Genomic DNA, 15,731 nt, shown 5'->3' on the forward strand with positions numbered 1-15,731 from the left:
GGAAGAAGATTTTTTTAAAAAGAGAATAGAAATAACTTTAATCCTAACAACAATTACATTTTTTGGGTTTAGTTTTGATTGTTTAGTCTGGGCTAGTTGAGTCTTCTTTTATTAGACCTGAAATCACAAAATAGTTAGAATGAGTTGGACCGTAAAATCCGACAACACTCGATATTTAAATCATCGACGATCTATTTAGAAAACGATATAATGTGCATATGAGTGAAATTAGGTTATCACACCTTCATCTTATTGTATTTATAAGTTGCATAAGGTATTGGTTTTTGAGTAGTAGTACGATTCTACCATCATTGGTTGTCTTTTAATTGGACTTTTCTTTTTTGAAGTTATCTCTGAGCCCTTATCTTATAAGATATGGTTTGTAACCGAAGCATTTTATCTTAAAAGGACCTTGTTCGGTCTGAGTTATACACTATTCTATCGTCTTTTAAATAGACTGTCGTTAACTTAAGCATCAGAGTGTTGTCGGACTCCACAATCTAACTAATTCGAACTATTCTCTACTTTCAGGTCTAATAGAAGAAGACCCACCTGGCCCGGACAAAACCATCATGACCAAAACTTTATGAGAAGATGACGCCTTCCCGAAAAGGCGCCAACTTTCCAACCGCTTTTACCGATTGTCTTGCATTGTTTTTACTAATTTGACCCCTATTCGATTCAAGACTATACATATGATCAGTACTTACAAGATTATTAGATGTTTTAGAAGTGATTTTGATTATTGAATATGTTGTCATTGTTTGTAATTTTAAATGACTCCTAATAACGTAGTAATAACGTTTAGTAGAGGCGAAGTAACCTCGCTAAAAAAAGTATCGCTAAGTCAAGCAATTAACCGAGGTAGTGTCCATAAGAGGCACCAAGTAGCAATAAATGAAGCGGCACCTCGCCTGAAGTTCGAACTTAGAGCCAGTGAACATACCTCACCCGCCTGGGATGTTCGGCCTCACAGGTCGGACCCATCATGACCAAGTGATTGATTCAGTGACCGGAGGGTCACCGAGTCATGGAAACAAAATGTTATCTCGTCCGAAGACTGGACAAGGTCTAGCAAAATCGAGCTTCGAGCTCTAACACCAAAGCTCGGTCAAACGAGACCCTTTGGACGAGCTCCGAAGTATTAGAAGGATCCACACTCACATGTATCTGATTTGCGACCACATAAGATCCTCTAACAAGCACAAAAAGAATGTTCTCTGCCTCTGACACACCTAACACACCGCGCCAAATGCGGAAAAACTTGCCATGTAAGCATAACAGAAAACAGGGACCACAAGAAGAAGCATCCAGTAAGGCAAGGTTTACACATAAACCCTAACTATAAAAGAGGACCTTATGTACAAACCCTAGATGATTCTTTTTTTTTCCACGATATTTCTCTTCTCATCCGGTGACTCCCATTGAAAGTTCTTTCTGACGTCTGTTTATTTGTCTGTGCAAATTTAGCAGATCGGATCCAGTTGGTGATTTTTCAACTCCAAATAAAAAATCAATAAATTAACATTTTAAAGTATTTATTACTTTACATGCATAAACTGATTGTAATAGATATGACGTTATTGCTATGACTGTATGTCTAATTCAATTATTAACATAATTCCAATTTATATTTTACATTGTTAACTAAACTAAATTATAATGATTACTTAATTAATTTCATATTAATCAAACACATATATACCATAATGTCACTGTGAAAATATAATAGAGTTGTATTAACATTCAAAATGATAAATAATAAAATCAATTATATTATAAATCAAGTTCAAGTTTTGTTCATGAAAATGTATAAAAATAAAACCCAAACTACTTGTTGATTCCTAAAAATTTAGGATTAAATGTCTGTTTAAAATAATATTTTACTTGTCACGAGCAATCAATGAGTTATATATCAATTTTTTCTAATATATGTTTATCGAATTTTTAGTTTGCTTTTAACTTTTCAATTATTTCTTCAGTTAATTATGTCTAGATATGCATATATATGTTATTGGTTGTATAATTTGATAATCAATAATTAGAATATTTTGACAAACTAATAATTTTAACAATGACAAATTTCTTAAGTTGATTTTATTTCGAGATCATATTTTGTAGCATGATGTTTGGTGCCTTATTCATTCGTAAGTGAGATCTTCTACGTTGCTATAGAAGGTATTATCTAACACTATCGGACAACCATTTTATTTTAGTCCAGACTCTTAAATAAGTCTGAATGAACCGAGACACAATTTAGAAAACGCTAGTCTCGCTTTCATAAGTGAACTTATAATATATAAAAAATGTAAATTAAATATTAAAAATTTATAATCGGTACTTTATGTAACTTTAGGACAAGAGTAGATTTTTGCGAATGTCTGTTAATTTTTGAATTCGGCGAGTTTCGTGGACTTGAGTATCGATGTCATTTGGCTTTCGCTGTTAGGCGAGTCCTAAGACTCCCAAAAGGTCAGATTTTGTACGACTCGGTTTCATTATACTGGTTGAGATTGGATTTCTATCAGTAAGTGAGCATTTTATATTGCTATAGAAGGTAGTACGTAACACTATCAAACAATCATTTTATTTTATCCAGACTACCAAATAAGTCTGAACGAACCGAGACACGGTTCATAGAATGCTTGTCTCGCTTTCATAAGTGAGTTTATTATTTATCAGAAAAATGTAAAATAAATATTAAAAATTAAAATTGTACTCTATCTCACTTTAGGACAGGAGTAGATAATTATTATTTTTATTATGAAAAAATAAAGAAATAAAAAATGGTGAGTTAATTATATTCTAAGTTGAAAAGCATAAACCCAAACAAGTAGTTAAAAACCAACTCACTACTTGGCATAAACAGATCCTACATTTTGTCTACTCTACTCTGCTCGTCCCTGCCCTTCTTCTTTTTCACTTCGCCAACCCTTTTAAACGCCACCAAAGCGGGAGACGTTGATGTAGCTCAGTCACACAAACATCCATGGAGACCGATACTTAAGCTTCCCAGAGACCACTTTACTATTTTTAGACGGAGAGAAGTAAGTCCAGTACTGTGAACTAAGACACAATCGGCTAAAATGGTGCAAGAACAACACCAGAATCTTGAGAAACAAATCGAGAAACAAATGGGTTGCATGGCCGGATTCCTCCAGATCTTTGATCGCAGCCAGATTCTCACCGGAAAACGCTTCTACTCCACCAAACGCCTCCCTCCTTCCAATGTAAATACTTCTTTATATTTATTTTTCATCTATTATTTTACTTACTGCTATCTAATCTGTTTTTTTTTCTTCAGATTATTGATTCCAGTTCAGAGTTAGAGAAGGTGGTCGTTGAGCATCATCAACCAACAAGAACGTTGCCTTCACCGGACAACTTAAAACATCAGCATCAGCAACAGCTGAACTCTCCGGTGACGGAGCCACGTTCACCGTTACCGGAGTCTTCACCCAAATTACCTCTACCTCTGCAAGTTTTCGAATTAAAAGAAGGCAACAAATCCTCATGGAAATTCTGCAAAGAAGCTCCAAGGCTTTCTCTAGACAGCAGAGCAACATTCGACGCCGTTAAAGGAAACCTGAAGCCCAAAGAGATCCGTACAAATGCAGCAATTTTATCATCATCCTCGTCACTAAACAAGAACGGAGTAGCAGAAGAAACAGATGATGATCACAACAAGCAACACAGATCACCGAGCGTAATCGCTAGACTAATGGGACTGGAGAAGCTACCCGAATGGGAAGGCGAACCAGAACAACCTAAAAAACCTGAACTCCGACGATCCGCTTCAGAGTCGAGAGCTAACAGAGATCTCCATCAGTACCGGTTCATCGACGGGGTTAACTTCCAGTTAAAGCAATCGCAGCAGCAACAGTGTAATTTCACACCAGTAAAAGATCAAACGGTTAAAAACAGAGCAGTAATGGATCCGAAGGAGTATCGTAATGCTGTGAGAAATGTAAGAGCTGAGCCAGCTGCAAGAGGAGCAACTAAAAGTTTAGGGCAGAAGAAAAGTTTCTATGATACAGCTGATTTTTTCCCGGAACCCAAACAGACTGCTTCTATCTACGGCGAGATTGAGAAGCGGCTTAAAATGAGAGGCATCGACGAGCCGGCGAAGGATCTCGAAACGCTTAAACACATTCTCGAGGCGTTGCAGCTTAAAGGACTGTTGCATACAAAAAAGCCATCGAATCAAAACAGAAATTTCGTTTACGACGGTCGGAGTTTCGAGGAAGAATCTCCGATTGTGGTAATGAAACCGGCGAGATCGGTATCTCCTTCTACTCCGATTAACCGGCAAGGAAGATTCAGCAACGGTTATAATTCTCCTCCTCCTCCTTCGAGTTACAGGTCATCTCCAATACGCCGCGATTCGAACACAATGCCGGCGGCAATGAGCCCGAGGCGTGACCGGCCGGAGGTTGAACATAACGGACGGAGTCAAAACAGATGTGATAATAGGAATTCAATTTCGCCGACGAGAAGTGAGAGTAGTAGCTTGAAAAGTCCAAGCCGAAGAGGACCGTTGAGTGTTGAAACGCAGCGGAGAGGAAGCAATATTAATAATTCTAGAGTCTCTCCAGTTCAGTCTCCGAGAGTTAATTCAAGGAAAACGACACCGGATCAGTTCAGTAATCGGTCGCCGAGAAACCGGAAACAAACAGCTGTTGTCGGCGGTGAAGATGAATCGTCTTCGTTTTCCGATAGTATCAGCTCCTCTTCTCAGACTGACACAGAGGTTAGTTTAATCAGTATTAATTTTTAGTTTGATTATGGTTTAATTCTTGTTATTAATTTTAATCAGATTTTACAGAGGTCAAAAATGGAGGATTACAAGGAAGGGAGAAATTTATTAGAGAGGTGTGATAAATTACTGCACAGCATAGCAGAAATGACAACGACGACGACGAGCGAGTTACAACCGAGTCCAGTGTCAGTTCTTGACTCGTCATTTTACAAAGAGGAATCTTCGCCTTCGCCTGTCATGAAACGCAGCGTTGATTTCAAAGGTATGGGGAAAACCTGTCACTCTGTGGACTGTGTCTGTCTGAATTATTTTTTGCAAAATTCACATTCCAGAATCTGAAAACTTTGAATGCTAGATTTCGCATTTACATTATACGGTGACGTATTCTGGCATGCTAGGCCTGTGTTTTAGTAGGTCAATAGATCTAGGCCTACTTGTAGTTGGCATAACTTAAGTGGTCCTCTTTCTTTTAAAGTGTAGTTAAGTAAGTTCCATTAGTAACTTGCCATCTCAGTATCAAACATAGGACCAAAACTCTGGTCCTTCATTGGAATTATTGAATTAAATGGCAAAAATGGGTTCGAATTGTTTACCCTTTATTAGGCGTATAAGCGATTCGAGTCGATTTGAATCTGAATAATGCTGAAATTGGATCCGAATGCATCATATAAGCTCAAACTTGAACTCAAATAAATTTTATCTTTTAATTTTAAGTCGTACGACATCCGACCTGCTTGAACTCGGATTCAGTAAAAAAATAAAAACAATTATTGAAAAATTACAATATTTTATAAAAATTATTTAGAATTATAATAAAGCAATAAAAGATAAATTATTTCTTTAAACATATAAGAAACTCGTTTAGACTTATTTAGACTCATGAATTTTAGAAGTCTCTTTAATCGATATCCGAGACAGCCTAAATACAATTCGAACAATTTGAGCTCGATTCAAGTTTTTTGAATCCATCCCGAAAAACTCACGATTAGCCCAACTGGTTTTACACACATAGCCTTTTAGTGAGTTAAACTAGTAGTACTTATATGCTAACTCTAGCTAGGGGTGTGCATTCGGTTAAACCGAACCGACCGAACCGAAATTTTTGGTTTTTTAAGAAACCGAACCGAACCGAAATTCTGAAAAAATTTAATTTTTCAAACCGAACCGAACCGAACCTGTCGGTTCGGTCGGTTATTTCGGTTCGGTTCGGTTTTTCGGTTCGGTTTACGTGTAAAAGTGACTGAAATTTTTTTACTTTAAAAACCGAACCGAACCGACCAACCGAAAATATTCTACTTTTTCAAACCGAACCGAACCGAATTTGTCGGTTCGGTTCGGTTATTCGGTTTCGGTCGGTTTTTGCACACCCCTAACTCTAGCTAGGGGACCATTTCCTTTAGGTCAACACTCATCCAAATTAACAATTAAGTACTCCTACATATATGTATGCGTGTGAGTGTGCTGGTTAGTACATTCACGTGGGTCGGATCGTGATCACTAATTATGATCATCGGATTTCCGATGACGACTGCGTATCCATTGAATTAGACTTGAGTGAGCTCACTTATGAACTGTAAAATGGTTAAATAAGAAAAAAAAAAGCTGCAAAAAATTTAACTCTTTTGTTAAGAAAAAATCTAATACCATATCGTACTCTTTTTTTTTCTTTTTCTACTGTTACTTATAAAGGAATATGCTTTCCCTGAACATGACTGTAAATAGATGATAAATTATTAAAACTCTTTTGCTTCTTTTTTTTCAATAATGGCCCACTGTTAATAAAGTGTTTCTTGTAGAGGTAGCTGGATTTGGGTTTGGGTTTTCTTTTCTCTTTAATGGCTATTTTCTTTTGTTTTGTCAGCTTTTGTTACTGTCATTGTCCGTACTGAAATAGACACTGCTTAAATTGGGGGTGAAAACGGTGTCGTTTTGTCAATTTTTAATAAGTTTTTTTTAACTTTTTTTCTTTAATTTTATTGTTGAAACATCAGATCAGTTAGCTGAATTTGAAGATGATGATCTCTGGAGCCCAGCTGTGTCTCCAATACAGTTGATTAAATCAGTTGAAAATTCAGAGGATTGTGATTTTATTTACATTTCTGATATCCTTAAAGCGTTCAACTATTTGCCTGAGGATTCAGATGTGTTCTTGTTACTTGAGAAACAACAGTATTTAAAAGGAAAAGACTCTTCTAAAGTCTCAAGACTTCAGAGGAAGCTTATTTTCGACACGATTCAAGAAATTCTCAATCGGAAAAGGCGGTTTTCCTCCTGGAAGGCTAGCATTTGCGTAAATTCTAGCCGCGAAGGAACTACATTGCAGCAAATTTGGTCGGAGTTTCGAATAATTCGCGAACGAGAATCTTCGGATGACTTGTTAGAGGTGATTTGTGGTATGCTGAAAAAGGACTTAGCGGGAGATGCTTTAAATGGATGGAGAGACTGCCAAATTGAGATGTCGGATGCAGTTTTAGACATCGAGAGGCTAATTTTTAAGGATTTAATCGGCGAAACGATTCGAGATCTCGCCGTGTTCGATGGGAAATGCAATCAAGCAACGTTGCCTAGAAGGAAGTTAGTTTTCTGAAAGCTAAGGCAAAAGCGTTTAGTCTATTTCTTTTTGTTATTTTCCAGTGTTTTTTAATTAATTTTTTTGGGTATTAACAAAAAATGTGAGTAACGTTTAATTCTAAGTGCAGTTTACCTGAAAACCAGGCAAATCTAACGTTCAATTTAGCAGTTTATATAAAAGTGCGCAAACCCACAATTGGAGATGCCTCTATTTAATGCATGCGTGAGTTCTAAAAGGCACATATCAAGTTTACAATTAAAAGTTGAAAAAAATAAAAGCTGTACTACTAAGGAAAGTGCCTGAAGAATAGGGCATCAAAAGAAGATTAGAAAAATATTTACATAGATTCATGTCATTCGAGGAAAGAATTTATTAAATTAAAAATATGTTACTAATGATTAAGGCCAATTGTTTTTAAAAATTACAAACTTTAATGTGTTTTGTAATTTTAATATTAATTTTTAATTTTAACAATGCCGTACACCGATTTTTAAATTTTTGCAATTCGAAACACCGAGAGATAGTAATTTTAGCAATGTCGGATATGAATTTTTAAATTTTTACAATTTGAAACATTGAGTAGTTTTCCGTTAAAAAATATTGGCGTAGACCTCGGTGGGGTTTTTTCCCATAAAATTGCCCCTAAATATATAATTCCCAAATGGTGCCTTGTCATTGAATCCGCAAGTATGACTTGCGGATTCATTATGAATCCGCAAGTCATACTTGCGGATTCAATGACAATCCCTTAATCACCTGATTAAGGATGATTAAGGGATGGGTTGGGTTAATGATTGGGCATTAAATGCCCAATCATTAACCTAAATTATTAAAAGAAAAATTAATAAAAACCCACTTTAATATATACCTAATAATTGAAAATTTAAAAAATATTAAAATTAAATTAATATTTTTTTAAATTAACGTCTTTTGTACTCTAAAATATTAAATTAACGTCTTTTTTATTTAGAAAAAATTTAAAAACATTCTCCACGTCTAGCATATATTAATTGTATGTTTTTAAAATTTATTTAAATTATTAAGAATTTAAATTAGTGTTAATTGAATGATTTCATCATTTAAATAAAAAAATTAACAAAAATATAAAAACTGGGATACAATTGAAAACAGAAAATTAAAAAGTGGGTAAAATTGACAACTTGGTGGAATTGAAACAAGGTTTAACGGTAAGGGGTTTTTGAGTGATTAGACCTTTTAAAATTGTTTGTAATTTTGGTACAAAATACAACAAAACTAATCACGAAATCGGGCCGATTTTGAACCACCGTGATATTCTGCTCCACGGGAGGAGTTCAGAATTTGTCCATCATACCATATCAGAAACGATATATTGTGTCGATATTACTACAAATTTTGTTAAAAAAATTTAAAATCTCTATTTTTAGTATTTGTGCACAAATTATAGCAATTTCAAATGCATATCAACGACATTTTACTAACAATAAATAATTATAACGATTATGACTTTCTAGCATTTTTATAAAAACATATAATTAAATTCAATTTTAACAATTACAGTTCTCTAACATTTTTTAAAAGTTTAATAAAATATAAAAATTTATAACATTCTCCTAAATTTGACTAATCCCTAATATTTTATTAAAATACAATTAATTTTTATAATTATACTAAACTATTTTAATTATTACATTTTTTTTAAATTATGCTAGGTTTAAAAAATTTATCAACAATTTTTATTTAATATCAATTTTTTTAATTTTCAATTATTAGATATATATTAAAGTGATTTTTTATTAAAATTATTATTTTTTAATAATTTAGGTTAATGATTGGGCATAATGCCCAATCATTAACCCAACTCATCCCTTAATTACCCTTAATAAGGTGATTAAGGGATAGTCTGATGAATCCGCAAGTCATACTTGCGTATTCATTGTGGATTCATCATGAATCCGCAAGTATGACTTGCGGATTCAATGACAAGGCACCATTTGGGAATTATATATTTAGGGGGCAATTTTATGGGAAAAAACCCGACCTCGGTGTTTACATCAGTATTGTTTTATGGAAAAATATTTAGTATTTCGAAGTGTAAAAATAATAATAATTTATACATTAAATTATTAAACTTTAAAATATGTATTAAAATTATAAAATATGCTAATTAAAAGTAATTAAACCAATAATTAATTATGTAGCATTATTTGATGTAAGAATTTAAGTGGTGAATAATCATTTCCACACCCAGTTTCGTTCTGAAAATTAGAGTCAATAGTGTTGTTTTCCATAATTAAGCAAAGTTGGATGGTGCGGGCAGTCATTATATGAAAAGTGTTACTGTCAGCTCCACTTTTTCAAATGTTCACATTATGTGTTGACCATAAAATCAAAATAGGAACAAATTTTAGAGTTCTGGTTTCTGAAGTACACGGATATATGCAAAATTGGAAACTGGTATAGTAATTTTATTTTTCACTATTTTTACTTAAGCCTACAGTAATTTTATATGCGTGAGGAATGCATAAAGATATGCTCAACCTGAAACATATTATAATATTAAAATATTCAGATTTATATCATTTCAGCATAATTTATTTGCTAATGAAATAAAATTTACAATTAATTAAAGATAAGTTACTGATGAATCACCAAACAGAATCCGAGCTTTAATGACCTGCACACCACAAGCAAACAAAGGTCAGAAGGAACTCCGGTGGGGTCACCGGACGTTCACTCCGACGCTCAAGTAAGGTTTTGAAGTAGAGAAAGAAGAAGAAGAGAAAAAGAGAGTGCTTAGAGTAGAAAAGAGAAATTACCTAGGGTTTGTCATTAAACCCTCTATTTATAGTTAGAGTTTAAGGACAAACCTGCCTTGCTGGCAGGCTGTGAGCCCAGTGGTCCCAGAAATCAGTTATGCTGACGTGGTAGAATATCCCTGCGGGAGGCACGGGTTGTTAGGTGTGTCAGAGGGAACATTCCTCACGTACCTGTCAGAAGATCTTCTGTGATCCCAGGATCTGGTACACGAGTGAGCGCTCCTGGGCAGGACCTCGGAGCCCGGTCAAACCTTGAAGCCCGGATAACTTGGGAGTCAAGTTATCATGGTTCTTGTATCTGAGAGTAGCTCGGAGCTCGGACCAGATGGTCCGGTCTTTCGGGCTTATGAACTCGAAGCTCGGCCTAGGTCTGAGTTGAATATAACTCAGAGCCCGGATAGAATTCTTGGTCCGACCTTATCAGGCATGATTGTCTCGGATGATGTTCGAATTCCCATCGATCCGGTGACCCCCCAAGTCATGTGCTCTATGATTTCAAGAAGGTCGGACATTGTTACCAGGTCGGTGAAATGCTTGACTTAGTGATGTTCGTTCCTGGCGAGGTTGCTTCACCCCTACTAGATGTGCTACGTTATCACTAGTCCCCCCCAGTATGTCGGATATTTATGTCCGAGCTGGTAGTGTGTACCGAGATCTCAGGTCACGTGATTGTCTTATGGTCAACTAACTCTGACACCGAGCCGTATGCCAGGGGGAGTAGCTGGAGGGATATGGTGATGTGAAAGGACCTGTCCTTTCGAGTTGGTGTGTATGACAGCTGTTTGGGTGGGGGTCTTAAATGGCGGTTGTGATTCAGCGCACGTTTCAGCCACGTGTTTAGCAGTTATTGCTAGTGCAATTTTCTAGGAGACGTTATGAGTGGAAAGAGAGAGAAAAATTAAAGGCGTGTCCTTTCAATTTCCCTCTCTTTTCAGGTATAAAATGCATTTTTCAAAAACTTAGAGACTTTTTACATTCTCTCTCAGTTTTTCACTTTCTTATTTTGCTCTGAAAAAATTTCTCTGCTCTTCGTCTTCTCCAAATTCCATAGTTTCTCTGAGTCATCAAGTTTTCTGTGCTTAGTCCTTATCGTTGGAGAGACTGGCTATGTTTTACTGAAGTTTCTATTGCTGCGCTTGCTTCCTCTGCCAAGGGATTATCTACGCTCTCGATTTTTTTTCTCAAGGATTCTCTGTGCTATATACAAGTAAGCGCTTCAGATTTTTTGTTTTAATTTCTTGTTTTTCTAGTTTTGAATGTGTGTTTTTGATTTCTGCCATTGTGATATTGATCTTTCGGACCTGTGCTTTTGTGTTTGGCGTTTCTGGTTTTCTGGAGTTTGAGTTAAATCCTTTGTGTTTGGTTTAGTACCTGTGAGTGATGATATGTACTGCTTGATTTCCAGTATTTGATTTGCTTTTGTGTGTTTTGAGTTTTATGTTTTTCGTTTGAGAAATGAGTTTCCAGAATTTCCGGAAATTCATTTCGATGTTCTTCATGTTCTGATGGTTTCACCCCTTAGGAATTCTGTCTTTGATCTGTAATTTTGATTTTGCTACACGTTTATCTAGTTTTTCCATTTGGAACTTGTCTCATCCGAGCTAGTTTCTGTGTCTTTAGGTATGTCGGGTGAAACCTTAGATCATGAAGAAGGGAGGGGTTACGATGATCAAGATATGGGCACAGACGAACCGTCTATGGAGTTCGTGGTCGTCCGCCCTCTCCGAGGTAACACCCCGGATGTAGAAGAGACCGGGACCTCCCGACCTGTACCAGCCGAGAAGGGAAAAAAGAAGAAAAATGCTCCTGAGGTCGGCGAGAAAAACGATGATCGTGATATCAAGGCGTCACGGTGCACCCGGGGTTATCTGAGAGCGGTCCGGGAAGCGTTCGGTATTCCTGTAGAATACGAGCTGTCTTTGGTGCCCGAGGGGCAAAAGCTGAACGACGTGCCTCCTGCGAACACCATCATGCTGACCCTGGAGCATTTACAGTCTGGGATCCGGTTTCCCCTGCGCGAGGACTACAAGCAGCTGAGCCGGTACTTCGAGGTTCCCTTGTCTCAGATTCACCCTAATGGGGTTCGACATTACTCCTGCTTCTTGAAGCTCTGCGAGAAGACCGGGGTGGTGCCCAGCATGAGGTTGTTCTGCTGCCTGTACCTCATGTCTCTTAAAGACCGGAACCATTTTGCCTATCTGCGGTTCCGAAGTGAAAGGAAGGCTGTTCCCGGGGGGTTGATCTCCGGAGTGATTGATTCACTCCGGAATTTCAAGGAAGATTACTTTCAGGTTTCCCATCCTTCGGCGTTTGATGGGATGGTCACTTCCTGGGTGACCAAATGCTATAAACCGGAGAAGTGGTTTCACATTAATTTCCTTTTTTAATTAATCCATTTAGAAAAGCATTTTATTTAAGATAGATATGAAAAAACTAATATAATATGAGGATTTAAAAGTACAGTTATTTAGTTTTTCAAAAACAATGTGCAAATGAAATTTTCTTAATTGGAATGCGATGATAAATTGTAAATAAAAAGAAAGTCACGAAATGGATAAAAATATCAACGTAATGTAGCATAATATTAGGTACTGATGGATACACCACCAGAATTGTACACAAAACCCACACAGGTGGCGTTGGTCACTGACTCAGAGACAAGCCCGAAGTCACTGACTCAGAGACAAGTCCGAAGTCACTGACTCAGCTCGCAGTGTTACCAGAAGACCAGATAACGCCCTTATCCCGTGAAATCAGGGATAAGGACGAATTTTACCTTATCTTAACAAGAAGATGAACTCAAATCAGTAACAAGACTCATACTACAATGCAATGACTATCTATTATATATTAATGGACCTAGGTCAGGTAAAGGACCTTTTATTACTCATATTCACTCTAAACTCTTATGAATTCAGTCTATCTGACTTAGGCATCGGAGGGTGTTCGAGCCAACACCGGCTCGAATCCTTCTAACCTATCTTTTCTGTGTAGATTGAAGATCAAACTCAGACCGGCCACATCAAGACCGGATCCAGCATCACCGGAACCATCATTTGGCGCCGTCTGTGGGAACGATAATTCGTTCTTGAATAAATTTAATTTTGGTTCTCGGTGATAGACAACCATTGAAAAAACGATTGGAAGTTACGAGTGAAAATGAACAAATCAGAGCATAAGTGGCTATCAAAAGTAATGTATGAAGCTGTCGAATCAAGAAAGTTTAGTTCATCTAAACTTCTTCATCTCTATGTCATAGAAGGAACAGTTACCGTGTACCAGACGCAGACACCAGTGCAACATACAAAAACAAACAGATAAGTTTTTCTTTTTATATCACTAGTATTCAAAGTGGCAACCTTATGATTCTTGTAGAATAACGTTTAATCGTTTCGATATTATGGATCTATTAAATTAAAATATTAAAGTAATGAAATCAAAAAAAAAAAAAAAATTACTTTATTGTACTGGCATTAAAATTTACTTGTTGAATCATTTTTACCGAAGCTTGCAATGATTGAACTGTTGCTTAATGAAATTTCAGAAGAGAAACCACTGTGAAAGTCAAACTACTGTGACAGTCGGAAAAGAAACCACTGTGACAGTCAAAAGAGAAACTACTGTGACACTCGGAAGAGAAACAAATGTACCAGTCAGTATATAAATCACTGTACTAGTGAGCAAAAAGAGAAAGGCACCAGCAAAAGAACCAAAGAAGGAACGATCCCAGACGCAGAGTGTTGGGGAAACAATCGGAGGATAATGTTCCCAGACGCAGAGTGCTGGGGAAACAATAACTGATGCTCCCAGACGCAGATCACAGACACAGATGTAGATTAACGAATGGTCCCAAGCGCAGACGCGGATCCCGGACGCAGATATAGAGTAGAAAGGTAGGAAGATGAACAACAACATCACAGATTAGCGAGTAACCCCAGGCGGAGATGTAGATTAACGAATGGTCCCAAGCGCAGACGCGGATCCCAGACGCAGATATAGAGTAGAAATGTAGGAAGATGAAAAACAATATCACAGATTAACGAGTAACCCCAGACACAGATGTAGATTAACGAATGGTCCCAAGCGCAGACGCGGATCCCGGACGCAGATATAGAGTAGAAAGGTAGGAAGATGAACAACAACATCACAGATTAGCGAGTAACCCCAGGCGGAGATGTAGATTAACGAATGGTCCCAAGCGCAGACGCGGATCCCAGACGCAGATATAGAGTAGAAATGTAGGAAGATGAAAAACAATATCACAGATTAACGAGTAACCCCAGGCGCAGATGTAGATTGACGAATGGTCCCAAGCGCAGACGTAGATCCTAGGCGCAGACGCAGGTGAAATATAAGAAACTCAAAGATATAGCAAGCGTGGTACATATGAAAGAAATGCAAATGGACCAATAGTCCCAGACGAAGAGGAACAAGTGATTCCAGATGTAGATGAAGAAATGCAGGAGGACCAACAGTCCCAGACGTAGAGGAACAAGTAATCTTAGACGTAGATGAAGAATATAAAGGCATGAAGATCAACAGCCCAGACGCTGAAGAATGAATGAGGAGGAAGAACCACCGCCACTAGGAGTGGTCGCAATAATGAGAGCCTTACTAGAGAACAACGGTCCAATTATCCCTCGCCGGAGGAGTCACAAGGAGTGCACCAAGAAGCAACATCGTGCCACCAGCAACAAGTGGAATGTCGTATGACATTACACCACCACCGATGCGGAGAAGCGTTCAAGGACAAGAACCTTCACCCTGAGGCTATGGCACACCCCAGTACCAGATAACAATGGCGTATCAGCAACTAGGGTCGTACCCGGGATACTATCCATGAACCCATCCTACTCATCAAGGTTATCAGAGGACTATGCATCCAATTTCTTTCCCGTCCCTAGATAGGATGGAAAGGAGAGGCATACTCAGAACAAAGACTCAGAAGGGAGACGCAGACCAGAGGCTCTCGGACAGTAAAAGAAAATCGGAGATGAACCTCCACGAAAAGGCCAGTCCGAGCCTACAACCCGGAAAAAGAATAACGCACTATACAAAGCTACTAGAACCGCCTCTATACCAGGAAAGAACAATGCTCTAGAGGCCAGAGAGAAGGGCGCAGACACAGATTTCTTGAAAGGAAGAAAAGGGAGAGGACGAAGACCGAGAGGACGAAGATTCTCCCCTTAAAACAGAAATATAATTGGTAAAATTTCCTTCACAGTATAAATTACCAAACTTTGACTCTTTTAATGGGACAGGAGATTCGAAAAGTCGAAAGGGCAAATCGACAAAAAATAGCAGAAGCGGCTATGAAGGAAGGATTATTGTGGCCGTACCATCCCACCAAACAACAATACGACTTTGAGAAAAACAGATAAGTTTCTTATTTTATATCACTATGATTCAGAGTGGTCGTCATATTACGCTTGTAAAATAACGATTAGTCATAGCAATAATATAGATCTATTGAATAATGAAAATTGAAATATCAAATTGAACGAAAACATTACTTTATTGAAGCAATATTAAATTTACTGGCTGAATCATTTTTAAGGAATCTTGCAACGATTGAAAGGTCGCGATATAGAGTTTCGGAGAA

The 15,731-nt window shown here is 37.3% G+C and overlaps 1 protein-coding gene across 2 annotated transcripts; it reads left to right on the plus strand.

Annotated features, from left to right (window-relative positions):
• The first annotated feature begins 2,820 nt into the window (after positions 1–2,820).
• Positions 2,821–7,484, plus strand: LOC126687023 (protein LONGIFOLIA 1). 2 transcript variants are annotated; one of them, XM_050381366.2, is made up of 4 exons: positions 2,821–3,230; positions 3,305–4,750; positions 4,817–5,021; positions 6,751–7,484. In XM_050381366.2, exons 1-4 carry the CDS (start codon positions 3,087–3,089, stop codon positions 7,344–7,346), a joined length of 2,391 nt encoding a protein of 796 aa, XP_050237323.1. In that variant the 5' UTR covers positions 2,821–3,086; the 3' UTR covers positions 7,347–7,484. The 2 variants fall into 2 exon arrangements, with proteins under 2 accessions (XP_050237323.1, XP_050237324.1); XM_050381367.2 differs by having other exon boundaries at positions 2,823–3,230; positions 4,826–5,021.
• The last annotated feature ends 8,247 nt before the right edge of the window (positions 7,485–15,731 follow it).

Source organism: Mercurialis annua, linkage group LG6, assembly GCF_937616625.2.
Source record: "Mercurialis annua linkage group LG6, ddMerAnnu1.2, whole genome shotgun sequence".
In the NCBI taxonomy this organism is placed as follows: domain Eukaryota; kingdom Viridiplantae; phylum Streptophyta; class Magnoliopsida; order Malpighiales; family Euphorbiaceae; genus Mercurialis; species Mercurialis annua.

Coding starts and splice junctions, on each gene's coding strand:
- LOC126687023 (XM_050381366.2), top strand. CDS start 3,087: ATGGTGCAAGAACAACACCAGAATCTTGAGAAACAAATCGAGAAACAA. Junction 3,231..3,304: donor AACGCCTCCCTCCTTCCAAT/GTAAATACTTCT, acceptor TTTTTTCTTCAG/ATTATTGATTCCAGTTCAGA. Junction 5,022..6,750: donor ACGCAGCGTTGATTTCAAAG/GTATGGGGAAAA, acceptor TTGAAACATCAG/ATCAGTTAGCTGAATTTGAA.